We start from the raw sequence: 17,870 nt of genomic DNA, 5'->3' as shown, positions 1-17,870 counted from the left end.
CACCATTCAGAGGAAGGCCAAAAACACCATGCTGCTTCCCAACCAGTGCAGCTATGGGTGATGTCAGTGGCTTGGGGCATTGTCTTCTGCTTCCTTTCTTCTTCTGAGTCTCAAAGATGGGCCGTGCACCTGAGAGACCTGTCCGCCTGGCCAAGACATAAGGCAGGCGGAGGGATGCGCCCTGGTCCCAAGCCTACCTACTCTGCCTGGTTTCACACGCTGCCAGGAGCGGGTACCGCCCACTCGTCACATCATTGGAAGGACAGAAATGAACGACAGCCGGGCCCACGAAGGGGAAGGGGTGGACGCTCGTGCCTGGCTCCGCCCAAGGGCTGCCTTGATTGACAGGTGACTCCAGCCTGGCCCCCGGCTTTGAAGGCACCTGTCTGTTTCCGATTAGGTACGCGGCCTTTAACGCCCACTCTCCATGCCTTCCTCCTCTTTCCCCACCCACTTCTGGACCAGCCAATGACTGCAGGGCAGAATGTCCCCCCACGACCAATGGAAGACGGCTCCAAACTTGACGGACGACTTCCCGCCCCTGATCAGCCTAGCTCCTCCCTCCGACCAATTGGGTTACGAGAGGGGGGCGGGCGTACCCAATCAGGGCGACACAGGCATCTGGATTGACGCACAAGTCCTCGCGCTGGCGTGTTGTGCCCCGAGGCGGGAGGAGGAGGCGGAGCGGGGAAGAAAGAGTGAGCCAATCCTAGCAGCTCGCGCGGGAAGCCAATCGAACGCCGCGCCTTGCGGCGATTGTCCAATCATCGAGAGGGGGCCGGCCGCATCCCGAACAAGAACCAATAGAGCGAGCTCGACGGGCAAGAGCGACGTGCGGCCGGAGCAATGATAGGCCTATATTCTGGGGTCGGGGGCGGGTCGGCGCCAGAGACGAGAAGAGAGGAGGGGAGGCCTCCTCCGCCGCCGCCATCTTGGACCGGGCCCGGTCAGCTTCCGCGGAGCCTTCGGCAGACGCCGCGGCCTCCCTTGAGCCCCGACCCCGTCGTCAGAACAACCCCGGGCCCACTTCCCCCCACCCCACTTCCGCTTCGCGCCGCTATCGCGATAGCGCCCGGGCCCGGGGCGCGAGAATAGGGCGGCGGGCGCTCGCCTCCCCCGCCTGTCGCGATACGCTCCTCAGCGGCGGCGCCAGCTCCTGTGGTGAGAGCGTCAGGCTCGACTGGGCCGGACCCCTTCCCCTCCTCCCTCGGCGCCGTCGGCCGCCTTCCCCGCCGCCTCCCGCCCCTGCGACCCCGCCGCCTGTCGCGACATGGCCGGCGCGGCGCCCCCGCCCCCGCGCGGCCCCGGCGCTCGCCGTCCGCCGGGCGGTGCGCGGCCCCCGCACGCCCGCCCCCCTCCTCCACGCCCCTCAGCGGCGCCCGGGGGTCCGCCCACGACCCCGGCCCCGCGCGGCGTCCGCGTCGGGCCCCCGTGGGGTGTGAGGGTGCGCGGTGCCCGCCCCTCTCCGCGTCGGTATTGGCTCCTCGCTGGAAGGATGGAGGCGCCCCTGGCCGCAGGTGCCCGCCCTCTCGGGGCTCAGGTGCCTGCCCCCCACCCCTCGGCTGCAGCCCCTGTGCTGGGGGGGGGCGGTCTCCGGGCGAGGCTGCCCCCTTCGCGTGGGTGTGGGGCTGCGAGTCCCCCGGACGAGGAGAGGGGTCCCCCTTCCCCCTCTTCTCCGCTCCCTCCCACCGCGGGCGCCACTCTTCTCTTTGGGGAAGGGTCGGGGGGGGGGGGGGGGGGCGGGGTGTCAGTTCTCCTGGAGGGAAGACACCAGCTCCAGAGCTTGGAGTTTCAGCCCAAGTTTCTGCCTCTGTAGTGACAAGTCCGCCAGGTCTAGGGCTTGACAAGTCCCCCAGCTCTGAGCTTGCACGGCCCTCGGCCCAGGCCTTCCTCCCGCGGGTGTCACGACTGTCCTCGCGGTCGCCCACTTGGGCCTCAGCTCTTACTCTTGAGTATCTGGCCCTGGCTCTTCTGGACGCTCTGTCTCCTGGATCCAGACGCTGCCCGGCCCGCTCCGGGTGTGGACTTCCTCTCGATGTCACTCCTGCCTCAGGGTCTTCTTGGTGGGACTGTTGAGCTCCTGTGGGTCCCGGGCACCTGGTCCCCTCTTGGGGGCCCCTCCCAAGTTCCCGCTCTCCCCGCGGCATCAGCCATCTCCTGGTGGCGGGCAGCGCCAGCGCCAGCGCCGTTCTTTCTAAGCAGGCCCTGCCTGTGAGCTCGGGGGCAGGCCCCTCCCCACGGTTGCTGCTCCTGTCCTTTGGTGCTGGTTGTTTGGGCTCCTTCCCCACCTCACTGCCCTCACCGTGTCGGCTGTCACTCCCCTTGGTCTGAGGCTTCTGTCTCCATTCACATTAGTCCCTTCACTGGGGTGTGATCCTGCAAGAGAGCAGGGACCCCAGCCCCTGAGTGTTCATCTTGGGCGCCTCGCTGTGGCTGTGGAAGCTCCCCAGTCCTAAACAACGCTCTTGGTGTAAGCAGTCGTGGAGCCCGGGCTCAAGCCTGCCCAGACCACCCTACTGGAGCCCCCTCGGAGTGTAAGGTTCTTCAGGCTGAGGTTCCTGCGCTGTGCGGTGTGGGGTTTGGGGGCCGGAGTGGGGCTGTTTTCCCCAGGATGAGGAACTTCTCGGTGTTGCCTCCTCCAGGGGTAGGTTCCTGTCTGTGTTGGTGTTGGCGTTGGCCACTGTTGGACTTGAGGTGTCCGCGCCTTTCTGTGTGCCCCCCACCGTGGGACTAAGGACCCTTCCCGGTGCTGGTGCCCAGGGCCAATGTCTCTGCCCTGCACGTGATGTCCCACTAGGCGGGACTCGGTGTCTGCCCTCTCCTGAGGCCCAGCTTCCTTGATGTGGGGGTTAAGATGCCCGAGACTTGAGGGGAAGACCCCAGGGTGGGATTCCCAGTCTGCCAGCCTTGGTCCTGAGCCTTGCAGCGGGGAGATGACCCCCTCCACCCCAGGACCTCGTATGTCCGCCTCCTGCTGTCAGTGGCCTCCCAGGTTAAGGGAGGCCCTCCAGCACCACTCCCCAGCAGGCCAGGGCGCCTCCCCCTACGGCTCGTGACAGCCCCCAGGGTTAGGGACTGCTTGGTATTGGTTCTCCAGGACTAAGGCTTTGGCTCCTGTGGCGTGTGTGCGGCAGAGTGGTCTCCTGTAAAGTGATGCTTTGGGGGCTCTTCTGTGTGAGTTTTAGTCCTGCCCGAGTGGTCGTTGGCTCCTGTGGGTCTGGCACACTGCTCACCGCCCTACCCCCAGGATAGGCTCCTGACTCGTGGGGATGTGCCTTCCTCCTGGATGGAGTGTTTTGGTTAAGTCTCCCGGGCCAGGGTTCCAGAGTCCTGGGTGCCGTTAGAGACTCTGGGCGGTGAGAGCACCTGCACGTCTCCCCCGAGACCCCTACCACGCCCGCCTGCCCTGGAGCTCCCTGGCGGCCCCTCTGAGGGTGGCAGGGCCCCCAGCCCTGTCAGCCTGGGGCTCTTCTGTGAGGAGGGCTTCTCTGCCTCAGGACTCGGGCTCCAGCCCCCTTTCTAGGCCTTTCCTGCAGATCTGAGGCACAGGCTCCCACTTGCTGGGGGGGCTTCTCGGGGCGGGGTGGGGGCATGGTGCCTCCGCAGCCAAGGCTCTCAGCTCCTGTGAGTACTGACCCATCGTGGGGTGTGAGCACCCGACCCGCTGTACGTGCCCTGCTCGGAGCCGCTGCCTTCCCCAGCTCAGGTGGTGTCTTCTCGCGGGCTCAGCCCTGCCTACTTGGAGGTGCTGTCTGAAAAGATCGCTTCCTGGGCTCAGGCTCTCCTTGGCCCCGGCACCTTTCTTCCTTCAGGACTTCTGCTGCCGCAGTCTGTTGCTCTTCCAGAGGGCATCAGCTCTTCTCCTGGGCTGGGTGCCCAGGCCCGTTTAGTGTGGGGACCCCCTTCCCTGAGGCCTGCAGTGCCTTGTTCGGGGTGTAAACCCTCTGGGCTGGAGTGCCCGTCCCTGCCCGCACATGGAGCTTCTGGGGCAGAGGCGGAGGGCAGAAGCTCCTGTCTGACGCTCCTGGCCCCCCACACCCCTGGGCAGCAGGAAGTGCTCCAGCGTCGGGGTGTTGGCTGAGACTCGCCGCTGCATGCCTCGTGGCCGATCCAGGCCCTGGTGTGAGCTCCTGGGCCCAGGTGCTGCCTCACCTGCTTTGAGCTCCTGGGTGCTTTTTCTGGCTGCTCTGCCTTCCTGGAGCTGGAGTTGCCCCGTGTTCCCCACCTTGCCGTGTCAGCCAGCCCTGGCTGAGGGTGCAGCTGTCCCTCTCTCTTGGCCCTTTCTGCCCCGCGCCTCCCCCGCCCCATCAGAGGTCGGCGTCCCCAGAGTGGGGCCCTCTGGAGGGTGGGCCCGTCCTGGGCTGCTTCTGGTTCGAAGGTGTGCTCTCGGACGCTGGCCCTCCGGTGGCTGCTAGCACATTTTATTGGAATCTCAACTAGGTAGCAAAACCTGTAGCTGTGTTCTGTGTTGCCCTCGTCACGTTCACGGACAGCACAGATACAGGATGTTCCTCTCCCCGTGGAACGTTCTGGGGGACAGGACTCTTCCGGAGGCTCCCTTTTCCTTCTCCGTGGTGGAGGCGCTCTTGGCGTGACTTCTCTCTGGGTCGAGGCTCCTAGTCCTCCTCGGCCTGCTCTTTCTGCCTGGGCAGTTGGGGCTGCTCGGGGGCTCCCCACCTTGGCCCATGGGGTGCACTCCCCACCTCTGCAGGGACCTCCCTCCCCGAGGCTCGCCATCTCTCCTGGGCTTGGGGTCGGGTCCTGAGGGGGATCTTCCCCCCAGGGAAAGCTTCTGGTGGCTCCCCTGTGACCTCAGTCCCCTCTGGGTTCGTGTCGCTTTCTGTAGGCTGGAGATGCCCATCTCTGTGTAGAGGAGGCTTATCGGAAGACTTAGGTGTCCCTGAGTCTGCACCGCCGCTGCACCTGACCTGTAATTCCTTCCTGCGGGGGTGCAGGCAGCCCCGCCTCCGCCGAGGTCCCCTCCCCTCTCATCGCTGTCGGAGTTCTCGCCTCTCCTGGTCCTCTCTGGTGGTGCTCTCTGCCCCACGCCTCTAACCCTTTGTGGTGTTGGCACTACGGGTTAGTAGTAATATCTTCTTTGGTTTCAGGATTCTCGTCTGGAGTAAACTTATCAGAGGTCTAAGGCCGTCTTCTGCTTGGGGTCCAGCCCTCTGTAAGGGTCGGTGGGTTTGGTTTTCCCAGGTGTAGGCACCTTCCGTCTGCCCCTACCACGCTTCCCCTCTGTCCCTTACAACTTCACCGTGTGTATACGGTACCAACTCCTCTCTGTGGGATGCAAAGTTTTCTGTCTCCTGACTTGTCTGGAGAGTGATCTCCCCCTGTGTTACTATTCTGGTCACCTGTGTGCTTGACTCCTTTGGGGGAATCGTGGTCTCTGGGTCTAAGGCCTCATCCCTAGCAGTCAGCCTGACTCGGCCATGTGCCATTTTCCTGCTCTAAGAAATCCTTTTGAGTGTCATCTGGGGGAGAAAGTGTTTCATGCCCTAGGAATTTTCCACTTCCCGGGTCAGAGGTGTGAAAAAAGTATATCTATTTCCTTGGTCAGAAATTTCTAGAGTCCTCTCATGGGCCAGACCTGTGCTGGGCAGTCAGGGCCGGAGGAGGAGAATGGGGCCTGGTCTCCGTCACCAGATAGCTACTGCCTCTTCCCCTTCGCCATCCACACACCCTACAGTCCCGGCCTCGTTTGTGGCCCTCTTCAGCCGGGGGGTAAGCGTGTGTTCCTTCTCGCTCTCTCCCAGCAGCGTCTGTCTCCAGGAGAGTATGAAGAGAGCGCGTCCGTAGGGCAGGGAAGATGGCGGACAAGCGCAAACTCCAAGGTACCAGGCTTCCCGCCGGCGCGCCGTGTGCTCGCGCCTCGGAACTCTTCTTCGGGTGCCTGCTGCCTCGCAGGACACTCAGTCTCCTTTCCTCCCTGCCAGGTGAGATTGACCGCTGCCTCAAGAAGGTGTCCGAGGGCGTGGAGCAATTTGAAGATATCTGGCAGAAGGTACCGGGGCTGGGCCTAAAAATCCAGGTGCACCTCCAGGGATGGGTGAACAGGACAAGGCTGGGGAGCTCCTGAGAGGGACCGAGAGGGGGCCTGCCTGTCCAGGTGCTAAGGACCTTAGCGAAGCCGCTCTGGGGTGGCTTGGTGGGCGTGGGGGTGGGTCCCCCAGAGTCCCCGGCCCACAGAGAGACTGGAGTCTTCCCCTGCAGAGGGCCGTCGGGCAGCCAGAACCACACTGATGCCTGCGTTCTCTCCGCCCCGCAGCTCCACAATGCAGCCAACGCGAACCAGAAAGAAAAGTATGAGGCTGATCTAAAGAAGGAGATTAAGAAGCTTCAAGTGAGGGGGCCGGGGGCCTGGACTCCTGTGTCCTGAGGGCGGCGGGGACAGGGAGCGTGGACTGCTGGGTCCCGGGGAGCTGAGGGCTGGAGAGCTGGGGGCCAGGCTGCCCTGAGGCCGCCTGACCGTCTTGCCGTTGCCTCCTCTAGCGGCTGAGGGACCAGATCAAGACATGGGTGGCGTCCAACGAGATCAAGGACAAGAGACAGCTCATAGACAACCGCAAGCTCATTGAGACGGTGGGGGCTCGGGGCTGGCGCCTGAGCGGCGGGGGTGGCGGGGGCCTGGGGCCCCAGAGGCCCTGAGAAGGAGGGCCTGGGGGAGGCGGGCGGCGGCCCCTGGGGCTCCGGTGTGCGCGCCCCGGCCCTGAGGCAGCTGCTCTCCCGCCTTCGGGACCCCCGCCCACGGCGCTCTCCACAGCAAATGGAACGGTTCAAAGTCGTGGAGCGAGAGACCAAGACCAAAGCCTACAGCAAGGAGGGCCTGGGCCTGGCGCAGAAGGTGGACCCTGCCCAGAAGGAGAAGGAGGAGGTCGGCCAGTGGCTCACGGTGTGTCAGGGCAGGGGGGGGTTGAGCGAGTCGGGGCCCTGGCTCCGTGGGGTGAGGACTCTGCTGACCGTCTCCTCCCCTCTGCGCGCAGAACACCATCGACACCCTGAACATGCAGGTGGACCAGTTTGAGAGCGAAGTGGAGTCCCTGTCAGTGCAGACGCGCAAGAAGAAGGGTGATAAGGATGTGAGTGAGGGGCCCAGAGCGCGGCGGCCGGGGCAGGGGCAGGTCCAGGCAGGCGGGTGGGAGTCAGGGCCCGGGCTCCGGAGGCAGGTGGGGGCAGAGCGGGAATGGTGAGAGTTTGGGGTGTGGGGAAGGGGAAAGCCGTCCCATGGGGGCTGCCTGGCATCTGGGTGAACAGTGCGCTGTCAGGAGGGGCGGTTTTGGGGAAGATACCAAGTTTAGCTCTGGTGGAGGGTAAGCATGAAGCCTGAGGCCCCCAGGGTAGGAGGCTGGGGAGCTGCCGCTGTGGCCTCCCAGCCACCGAGGGCCGAGGACCTGAGGAGGGCAGGAGGTGTGGGCACAGTGGGACGTGGAGGAACGGTTCGTTTGGCCTGAGGAGAGGAATGCTTTGAGACAAAGCCAGGGCCCAGGGCCCGAGTCCCAGAGAGCCAGGACTGCCGGGTCTGTGTTCCAGGGGTGCCCCTGTCTGTGTGCAGAGGAGGGTGGAGCACAGTGCAGGGGCGGTCGGGTGTCAGAGGGAGGCGGGTCCTTGCAGGGCAGAGGGATTGGAGCTGGAGCTGAGACGTCAAATCGTGAAGGCGATGGGGCTTTTGCGGCAGGCCTCTGAATCCAGACTTAGGGGTACATGGATAAGGGTGTGGTGTCAGGGTGGTGACAAAGATGGTCACAGTTTTGAGCAGTACGCACCCCCAAACGGGGTTGGCCGTTACTGCTGTTAGGGCGAGGAGGGGCGAGGGGTTAGTGTGCTGCAGGCGATGGACGCAGTGGGCGGGTGGGCTCAGGTGGGGGCTGCCACTGCGAGAGGCGGGTCGCTGGGTGGTGGATGGGGCCTGTCGCAGGGAGCCGCAGGGCTCCCTGGCTCTCCCTGCCACTGGCAGCGATCTCAGGGTGGGAAGCGTGTGCTGCCCTTGTGGGCTCCGGAGGGCTGGAGGGGGCCGGCGGGCCCGTGGCCCCTGAGCCGGGCCCGGGCTTGCCAGCAGAAGCAGGACCGGATCGAGGGCCTGGGGGCCTGGGGACTGGGGCGGGCTCTGTGGGGGCAGGGGGGCGGGCGGGGGCAGGCTCTGTAGGGGGCCCGGGCTCTGTGGGTGGGGGCGGGCAGGGGGCCGGCTCGGGAGGACTCGGGGGCCCGGGGACTGGGGTGGGCTCGGGAGGGCAGGGGGCGGGCTCGGGAAGACGGGGGGCTCGGGGACTGCGGCGGGCTCTGGGGCCGTCCGGGGCCCCGCCGCCCCTGAGCCGGGCCCGGGCTCGCCAGCAGAAGCAGGACCGCATCGAGGGCCTGAAGCGGCACATCGAGAAGCACCGCTACCACGTGCGCATGCTGGAGACCATCCTGCGCATGCTGGACAACGACTCCATCCTGGTGGACGCCATCCGCAAGATCAAGGACGACGTCGAGTACTACGTGGACTCGTCCCAGGACCCCGACTTCGAGGAGAACGAGTTCCTCTACGACGACCTGGACCTCGAGGACATTCGTGAGCGCGGCGCGGGCCTGTGGGGGCGGCGGGGCCCGGCGGGGGGGGCCGCCCGCTGACGCGCCCGCCCGCTCCCACAGCACAGGCGCTGGTCGCCACCTCCCCCCCCAGCCACAGCCACATGGAGGACGAGATCTTCAACCAGTCCAGCAGCACGCCCACCTCGACCACCTCCAGCTCGCCCATCCCGCCCAGCCCAGCCAACTGCACCACGGTGAGGCCTGGGGACCGGTGGCGGGGTCTCGGGAGTGTCCTGCCGGGAGCCCCCGTGTCTGGGCTCTGGGCCCTCAGCTGTAGAGCACCGGCAGGGCAGTCAGGGCCTCTGTGGGTCCGGCTGTGGAGGACGGTGGGGGCTGGGGGTGTGCTTGGGCCACTGGACCCCTGGGAGGGGGAGAGGGGACTCCCGAAGGAGAGCTGCTTCCGGGGTCCCCGAGAGGCTGGCGGGGGTGCTGGCCCCCAAACACAGGAGCCCCGAGGAGCAGGGTTGGGTAGGTTCCCCTGGAGGCAAAGCTCATGAGGCCTGAACAGCTCTGGGGCCAGGAGTGGCCCACGGGCCTCAGATCTGGGGGCTCAGAAGTAGGCGGTTGTCAGGCCCTAGAGACTTGCAAGTTCTGACCGCACCTCTTGAACATCAGGAAAACTCGGAAGACGACAAGAAGAGGGGGCGCTCAACGGACAGTGAAGTCAGCCAGGTAGGTGCACTGGGGGTCGGCCCATCAAGGGCACTCAACTATTCGCGCCTCCCTGAGGGCTCACTGCAGCCCGAGCAGCGCCCTCGTGCGGGGCTCCGGGGACATGCTGGGCAGGCGGCGGTGCTCCCTGGGAGGCCTGCGCAGCAGCAGGGCGTGGTCGGCGGGTGCTTCCAGGGAGAGGTGGCGGCCCTGGGAATTAGAGGAGGCTCCCCCTGTGAGGCAGCGGCGGGCAACAAGCCTGTCGTGATGGGCTGGGAAGCGTGGTGGGGAGCCGGCCAGGCGCACTGGGCTTGCAGAGTACGGAACCTCAGGGGCCTGAGGGGCCCACACCGGTGGAGCAGCTCTGGAGGGGCCCAGCAAGCCAGAGCAGTGAGAGGTTGGGAGCCGCGCGGGTTGCGTGTCTTGGGGGCACTCTGGGCCTTGGCCGTGCTGGCCCTGTGTGCCGCAGGTCTCCCCTCGCGAGCCCGGTGGGCTCTGCTCGCCTCTGCCTGGGCGGGCATGCTGTGGGGACTCCTGTCCCACCCGAAGGGGGCTTAGGCAGGGGGAGTGTGGGCTCCTGGGAGGGCTGGTCCCCAGGGGCACGCTGAGGCCGGGGTGGTGAAGCTGGGGTGAAACGGGTGACCGAGTGTGGTTCCAGGAAGGAGACAGAGTCAGACTCATGAGTCCTGCTTGGTGCGCAGTGGGCTCGAGGGCCTGGGAGGCAGCGGGGCCATTGGGGAGGTGGTGGGGCGATGCGGGAGACAGCGGGGCGATCCAGGAGGGGGCGGGCAATCCTGGAGACGGTGGGGCCGGCTGCCCGGGCCGTGAGTGTGGGCGGCAGCAGCTCGGCCTTGGGGCAGGGGTGGGCTTGGCCCTGGGCTCCGGATTCCACTTTGTGGCGTGGGGGTCACCAGCAGCTTCCCAGGTTACGTTAGTGACAGTTTAATTCAGAATTCCTGTCGTGCTTTTAGGCAGGACAGGCTGGGTCCAGCCACCTCATTCTGAGGACGTTTGTGGTTCCCATTATCCGCCCCATCCCCCAGGTATTCATATGGGGTCTCAGTTCCCTGTGGGACATTGTGGGGGTGTCCCCCCCAGGTCATCAGATGGGATCTCAGGTCCCTGTGAGATGTCGTGAGGGTGTCCCCCCGGGTCATCAGATGGGATCTCGGGTCCCTGTGTGACATTGTGGGGGTGTCCCCCCTCATCAGATGGGGTCTCAGGTCCCTGTGTGACGTTGTGGAGGTGTCCCCCCCATCAGATTGGGTCTCAGGTCCCTGTGGGATGTTGTGGGGGTGTCTCCCCCATCAGATGGGGTCTCAGGTCCCTGTGTGACATTGTGGGGGTGTCCCCCCTCATCAGATGGGGTCTCAGGTCCCTGTGGGACGTTGTGGGAGTGTCCCCCCCATTAGATGGGGTCTCAGGTACCTGTGGGATGTTGTGGGGTTGTCTTCCCCTCATCAGATGGGGTCTCAGGTCCCTGTGTGACGTTGTGGGGGTGTCCCCCCTCATCAGATGGGGTCTCAGGTCCCTGTGTGACGTTGTGGGGGTGTCCCCCCCCTCATTAGATGGGGTCTCAGGTCCCTGTGTGACGTTGTGGGGGTGTCCCCCCCCATCAGATGGGGTCTCAGGTTCCTGTGTGACATTGTGGGGGTGTCCCCCCTCATCAGATGGGGTCTCAGGTTCCTGTGTGACATTGTGGGGGTGTCCCCCCTCATCAGATGGGGTCTCAGGTTCCTGTGTGGCATTGTGGGGGTGTCCCCCCCCTCATTAGATGGGGTCTCGGGTATCTGTGGGATGTTGTGGGGTTGTCTTCTCCTCATCAGATGGGGTCTCAGGTCCCTGTGTGACGTAGTGAAGGTGTCCCCCCGCCATCAGATGGGGTCTCAGGTCCCTGTGTGACGTAGTGAAGGTGTCCCCCCGCCATCAGATGGGGTCTCAGGTCCCTGTGTGACGTAGTGAAGGTGTCCCCCCGCCATCAGATGGGGTCTCAGGTCCCTGTGTGACGTTGTGGGGGTGTCCCCCCCCTCATTAGATGGGGTCTCAGGTCCCTGTGTGACGTTGTGGGGGTGTCCCCCCCCATCAGATGGGGTCTCAGGTTCCTGTGTGACATTGTGGGGGTGTCCCCCCTCATCAGATGGGGTCTCAGGTTCCTGTGTGACATTGTGGGGGTGTCCCCCCTCATCAGATGGGGTCTCAGGTTCCTGTGTGGCATTGTGGGGGTGTCCCCCCCCTCATTAGATGGGGTCTCGGCTATCTGTGGGATGTTGTGGGGTTGTCTTCTCCTCATCAGATGGGGTCTCAGGTCCCTGTGTGACGTAGTGAAGGTGTCCCCCCGCCATCAGATGGGGTCTCAGGTCCCTGTGTGACGTAGTGAAGGTGTCCCCCCGCCATCAGATGGGGTCTCAGGTCCCTGTGTGACGTAGTGAAGGTGTCCCCCCGCCATCAGATGGGGTCTCAGGTCCCTGTGGGATGTTGTGGGGTTGTCCCTCTGGCTCATGAGATGGGATCTCAGGTACCTGTGGGATGTTGTGGGGTTGTCCCCCCCCACATTAGATGGGGTCTCAGGTCCCTGTGTGACGTTGTGGGGGTGTCCCTCCGGCTCATCAGATGGGTCTCAGGTCCCTGTGGGATGTTGTGGGGTTGTCCTCCCTTCATCAGGTGGGGTCTCAGGTCCCTGTGACATTGTGGGGGTGTCCCCCCCATCAGATGGGGTCTCAGGTCCCTCTGTGACGTTGTGGGGGTGTCCCCCCCCCATTAGATGGGGTCTCAGGTCCCTCTGTGACGTTGTGGGGGTGTCCCCCCCCATTAGATGGGGTCTCAGGTCCCTCTGTGACGTTGTGGGGGTGTCCCCCCCCCATTAGATGGGGTCTCAGGTACCTGTGGGATGTTGTGGGGTTGTCCTCCCCTCATCAGGTGGGGTCTCAGGTCCCTGTGTGACGTTGTGGAGGTGTCCCCCCCCTCATCAGATGGGGTCTCAGGTCCCTGTGTGACGTTGTGGGGGTGTCCCCCCCATCAGATTGGGTCTCAGGTCCCTGTGGGATGTTGTGGGGGTGTCTCCCCCATCAGATGGGGTCTAAGGTCCCTGTGTGACGTTGTGGGGGTGTCCCCCCCATCAGATGGGTCTCAGGTCCCTGTGGGAAGTTGTGGGGGTGTCTCCCCATCGTCAGATGGGGTCTCAGGTCCCTGTGGGAAGTTGTGGGGGTGTCTCCCCATCGTCAGATGGGGTCCCAGGTCCTTGTAGGATGTCGTTGGGGGTTGTCCAGGCAGGATGTGGCGGGCTGGGTGCCAGCTGGAAACGCGTGAGTGTTGTCAGCGTGGAGCTGGAGATGAAAGCCACAGGGTCCTCGCAAGGGCCGGGGCAGCAGGGCCAGCGCTGAGGATGGGCCTTGTCGCAGGGAGGGTGTGCGGGCAGCCCCCTGGGTCCTGACCCTCTGCTCCTTCCCATCTGCAGTCTCCAGCCAAAAATGGCTCCAAGCCCGTCCACAGCAGCCAGCACCCTCAGTCCCCGGCTGTGCCGCCCAGCTATCCGCCCGGCCCCCAGCCGGCCGCCTCCGCTCTGAGCGCCGCCCCTGGCAGCAACGGGGCCCCAGCTGTGGCCACCCCCACGAGCACCCTGGGCACCAAGGCCAGCCCGGCGCCCAGCCACAGCGCGGGCACCCCTGCCCCCTACGCACAGGCTGTGGCCCCGCCGGCCCCCAGTGGGCCCCCCAGCACCCAGCCCCGGCCCCCCAGCGCCCAGCCTGGGGCGGGAGGCACAGGTGGGGGCAGCAGTGGCGGAGGCGGGGGCGCCGGCAAGCAGAACGGCGCCACCAGTAAGTGGGGGCGGTGGAGGGTAGGGGGAAGGCCCCGGGGGGCTGTGGTGGAGGCCGCCGTTGACCCCTCTTGCCTGCCAGGTTACAGCTCGGTGGTGGCAGACAGCCCGGCAGAGGCAGCGCTCAGCAGCACAGGGGGCAGCAGCACGGGCAGCCAGGCCCTGGGCCCCCCGCCTGGCCCCCACAACCCACCCCCCAGCACCGCGTGAGTGTGCGGCCCCGCCACGGCCCCAGCGCGCAGATGTGTGCCTGTCCGTGCCAGTGGCCCTCCCCAGAAGCCCCCGTCCGAGCGGGGCTGTCCCTGGGCCCCACACTGCTGGGCGCTCTGTGTCTCCTTGGCCGGTGTCCTCCCAGGGCCTAGCTCCGTAGGCGGGTCCTCGTCCGTTTCTCCAAGTGCGGGTCTCTGTCCTCTTCTCTGCACTCTTCCAGGTCTCAGGGCAGCCCTCCTCCCCCGCAGGGTCCTCCTTCCAGGGGAACACCCCGAGAGCATGCTCCCCTCCCTTGGGGGAGGAGGGCTGACCCCAGGTGCCTCCCCAGGCTCTGGGTGGGCATTCCCCGCACCCTGCTGCACCGGCCACTGCAGAGGAGGTTTCCTGAGGATGCGCGTTCCCAAGCAGTGTCCCTGTCCTGGGCTGACCGCACCCCACCGCTGGCCCCACTGTGCACGCTTCCTCTGTGACTTTCCCGACCTCCGAGTCTCCCTGTCCGTCCCACCCGGGACCCTCCTCTGAGCCTGCGCCCATCTGTTCTCCACAGGAAGGAACCCAGTGCCACAGCCCCAGTGGGTGCCGGGGGCGTGGCTCCAGGCTCAGGGAACAGCGCAGGGGGACCCAGCCTCCTGGTGCCACTCCCTGTGAACCCCCCCAGCTCCCCAACGCCCAGCTTCAGTGAGGCCAAGGCCGCTGGCAGCCTGCTGAACGGGCCTCCGCAGTTCAGCACCGCACCCGAGATCAAGGTGGGCCCGCGCCTCGCCCCGGGGCCCCTCCTCCAGCCCGCACGGCCCCTTGGCTCCTCACCCACACCCCTGCGCTGTCACCTCGGCTCCGGCTGCTCTGCCGCTCCCTGCCAGGGCCTCTGTCCCCTGGACCCTTGCCTCACTCCTGTGTCCGCTGTCACCTTCCATCCATCAGTCTGTCCCCAGCTCGTCCCATGAGGCTGTCGTTTCACACAACTCACTGTCCGGGCCTCACTGCTTCCTTCCCTTTGAATACAAACAACTGTTAACTCCAGAAAACACTCGTCTGCTCTGAGCCACTTTGTGCTGGCCGAACTCACTTCCCACCTTCCCTGCAGACACTGTGGGGCGGGTCTGGTTGGGCTGGGGCACGGGGTGCTGTGGACCATGCAGGTATACCTGCCTTAACGTGGGGAGACCCCCAGCAAGGGCTCAGGGTGAGGGGAGGGGCTCATACCCAGGCTGGGCCCAGGGCCGGGGCGGGCAGGTTCAGCAGACAGGGTGAGCGGGCCGGGCGTGGCCTCCTGAGCCGGCGTGTCTGCCCTCGGCTCCTCGGGAGACCCAGCCCTGCACTGTCCCCTGCCCCTTCCTTCCTTCCACCGGAAAACGGAAGGGCTCACAGTCCCGTCTCCAGTGTGAGGGCTGCTTTGGGACAGGCCTCACGACGCACTCAGAACCGTCTCTGGCTCAGAGTCAGCACCCAAGCTTGAGAGGCACAGTGAACAGGAAACTCCGTGTGCATTTACTTCTGTGGAGAAAAATGAGTCTTGAGGTTCCTGACACTGGTCCACATTTTGTTTCTTCCGGTTACTGAGTGAGCCGTGGGGACGGGTAGAAAGGTTTTGAGGAGAGAGATGACAGGAGAGACGCGGGTGGAAAGGTCCCCTCGGGTCCTGTGCGCACAGCACGCTGTGGGGTAAGGGAGCCCGAGCAGCAGGGCAGAGCCTCGTCACTGCCAGCATGGGGTGAGGAGGTCAGAACAGCTGCAGGGGCCGGCCAGGCCGGAGCGGGCAGTGAGCAGGCCCTTCTGGCGTGCGGGCGCGCAGAGAAGCGGGCGCTCGGTGGGGCTTCCCACAGCGCTGACCATCTGCAGCGTGGGGGGCTTGGGGGTGCCCTGTGGTGCTGTGCAGCAGGGTCCACACGTGTTGGGCGCCTGGATCGGCGGGCGCTCGGTTGTGCCCGGGTCTTCTCCCTGCTGCTCAGTGTTGCTGGAGTTTGTCCTATGCAGACAGCTTTGGCTCAGCTGAACCCCAGCGGAGAGGCAGGTGTGCCGACCGCGAGGACCAGGGTCTTCCCGCCGCCCTGGCCTCAGCCACCCTTCCTCCCCAGGCCCCCGAGCCTCTGAGCTCGCTGAAGTCGATGGCGGAGCGTGCGGCCATCAGCTCTGGCATCGAAGACCCCGTACCCACGCTACACCTGACTGAGCGAGGTGAGTGGCCGGGGCCGGGGCCGGGGCCGGGGTGGGCCCGCCAGGCAGGCTGCACGCTGTGGCCTCACGCTTGCCACCGCCCCGCAGACATCCTCCTGAGCAGCACATCAGCGCCCCCGGCCTCGGCCCAGCCTCCCCTGCAGCTGTCGGAGGTGAACATCCCGCTGTCGCTGGGCGTGTGTCCACTGGGCCCGGTGCCCCTCACCAAGGAGCAGCTCTACCAGCAGGCCATGGAGGAGGCCGCCTGGCACCACATGCCCCACCCCTCAGACTCGGAGCGCATCCGGTGAGGGCCTGTGGCAAGCGAGGGGGCTGCGGCCCGCTGCCCTTGGCCAGCCCTGACCCCCTGTCCCCCACAGGCAGTACCTGCCCCGGAACCCCTGTCCGACGCCCCCCTACCACCACCAGATGCCACCCCCACACTCGGACACCGTGGAATTCTACCAGCGCCTGTCCACCGAGACGCTCTTCTTCATCTTCTACTATCTGGAGGTACCGCAGGGCCCCCTCGGGCTGCAGGAGTGAGGTGGGTGCCCCGCTGCAGCTACCAGGACCACAACCCCCTGCTGCCCCAGCCCACCCCTTCCCCCACTCCAGCAGGAGGGTCAGGGCTGCCGAGGTCGGGGCTGGCCTGTCCAGGGCAGCAGCAGGGAGCCCGCCCGCCCAGCAACCATGGGCACGTTCTTAGGCCTCCCCGGGGACCACCACGGAGTCGTGGCCTCCACTCTCAGCCCTCTCTGGGAAGGTCTAAACTGCCTGCTCTCGGCTCTCATCACGATCAGTCGCTTTTCCTTCTCAAAGCTTTTCTGAAAGCACTTTCCACCTGCCTCCTTTCCCTTCAGAGCCGCGCTGCTGTGTTTCGGGCCCCAGCCCGGCTCGGTCTGTGGCGGGGCCTGGGGTCAGCCTGCCACCCTGCCGTAGCCCTGACCCCTGAGCGCCCCGCCTTCCCTCCCCAGGGCACGAAGGCGCAGTACCTGGCGGCCAAGGCCCTGAAGAAGCAGTCCTGGCGGTTCCACACCAAGTACATGATGTGGTTCCAGAGGCACGAGGAGCCCAAGACCATCACAGACGAGTTCGAGCAGGTGAGGGCCCCTCCCCGCGCCCCGTCGGCCCCGTCCCCTCGGGCCAAGTCCGCGTAGCGAGGCCCGCCCGGCCACCCTCTTCCCCGCCCTGGGCGGCTCCGGGTCAGCCCAGAGACAGGCACCAGCCTCCGAGGTGCCTTCCTCCGAGGAGCCTCCCAGCCCCGCGCAGCCTGGCCCCTGCCTCGCTTCCAGCTGGGGGTGGGGGATGCGGTGTCTCCCACCCAAGATCAGGGCGCATGCGACGCTCCCCAAACCCAGCAGGGCAGGGGCTCGGCTATATGGAAGGAGATGTCTCCTCGTTCTAATAAGTAATGAGAACCTCCACTTCACTGAGCCAGACCACCTGGGTTTGAACCCAGCTCTAGCTGGTGACTGGACGGTTCACGTGAACATCTGTCTCTGTCTCCTTATCTGTAAAAGCGGGGTGACAGGACCTCCCTTTACACAGTTGTTGTGAGGATTAAACGAGCTGATCGCTGTAAGTGCCGGTGCCTGCTATGTGGTGTTCTGGCTGTGCTGCACTTCATTTCACTTGTAGCTGGGGTGTTCCACAGTGCCTTTTCCACCTAGCCTTCAGCAGAGGCCAGGGTCCTGAACAAGGAACTCCCTTGCGTTCTTGCAGGTTCTCTGAAGCACGCCCACCAGTCACTCAGAACCCGCCCTCCCCACAGTGTCTCCCGGACACTGACTGCAGCCCTGTCCCTTGCCCGTTTGGCTGTAACCCTCTTAAGGGAGTGTATTTCTAGGCGTCAGCCCCTCAGAAATTCCCGCGCCACCGTGGTTGTAATAAAACGTCTGTCCAGGCAGCATGCCTGGACAGAGGCGCCCGGCTGTTCTGCGGCCTCGAGGGTTTGCCTCACACACTCGGCAGTGATCAGTGCTCCAAAAGCACAGCCATCACAAGGAGCAGCAGGAATTCGGCGCACACGCCTGGAGCCAGACCTGGCTCCACTGCGGGGCGAGCACGTTCCTGCCCTTGAAGAGCCTCGTGAGGGTGCAGGGAGGCAGCGTATGCTCACAGCGGGCCGCCGCCCGACTCTGCCAGGCCCTGAGCGCCGGCCCTCCGTCCTCCGGCCGGACCCCAAGCCTCATGCCTTCACTGACCGCCTTCTCCCCCGGCCAGGGCACCTACATCTACTTTGACTACGAGAAGTGGGGCCAGCGGAAGAAGGAAGGCTTCACCTTTGAGTACCGCTACCTGGAGGACCGGGACCTCCAGTGACACCGGCCCCGCCTCCCCTCCCCGCATGCGACCCTGCCCAGGTGAGGGCCCCGCCCCCGGGGGACGGCGCCCGGCCTCGGCAGCCCCGCCCCTGGCAGCGGGGGGCCGGGAGGCTCCCCCAGCCCGCCCCAGGGCCCGG

At 65.6% G+C, this 17,870-nt stretch overlaps 1 protein-coding gene across 6 annotated transcripts; it reads left to right on the top strand.

The window, feature by feature from the left end:
• The first annotated feature begins 911 nt into the window (after nucleotides 1-911).
• CNOT3 (CCR4-NOT transcription complex subunit 3) lies at nucleotides 912-17,856 on the top strand. Of its 6 annotated transcripts, none has more exons than XM_052655643.1 (18): nucleotides 912-1,161; nucleotides 5,766-5,840; nucleotides 5,943-6,010; nucleotides 6,275-6,349; nucleotides 6,499-6,588; nucleotides 6,770-6,898; nucleotides 6,990-7,085; nucleotides 8,338-8,557; nucleotides 8,638-8,771; nucleotides 9,193-9,249; nucleotides 12,683-13,043; nucleotides 13,125-13,248; nucleotides 13,800-13,998; nucleotides 15,328-15,427; nucleotides 15,515-15,713; nucleotides 15,787-15,919; nucleotides 16,384-16,509; nucleotides 17,633-17,856. In XM_052655643.1, exons 2-18 carry the CDS (start codon nucleotides 5,816-5,818, stop codon nucleotides 17,729-17,731), a joined length of 2,235 nt encoding a protein of 744 aa, XP_052511603.1. In that variant the 5' UTR covers nucleotides 912-1,161; nucleotides 5,766-5,815; the 3' UTR covers nucleotides 17,732-17,856. The 6 variants fall into 6 exon arrangements, with proteins under 6 accessions (XP_052511603.1, XP_052511604.1, XP_052511605.1 ...); XM_052655644.1 differs by having other exon boundaries at nucleotides 5,763-5,840; XM_052655645.1 differs by lacking the exon at nucleotides 912-1,161 and adding an exon at nucleotides 1,489-1,540 and having other exon boundaries at nucleotides 5,763-5,840.
• The last annotated feature ends 14 nt before the right edge of the window (nucleotides 17,857-17,870 follow it).

Source organism: Budorcas taxicolor, chromosome 18 (assembly GCF_023091745.1).
Source record: "Budorcas taxicolor isolate Tak-1 chromosome 18, Takin1.1, whole genome shotgun sequence".
NCBI classification, from domain to species: Eukaryota; Metazoa; Chordata; class Mammalia; order Artiodactyla; family Bovidae; genus Budorcas; species Budorcas taxicolor.
This window is presented reverse-complemented; position numbering and strand designations above follow the sequence as displayed.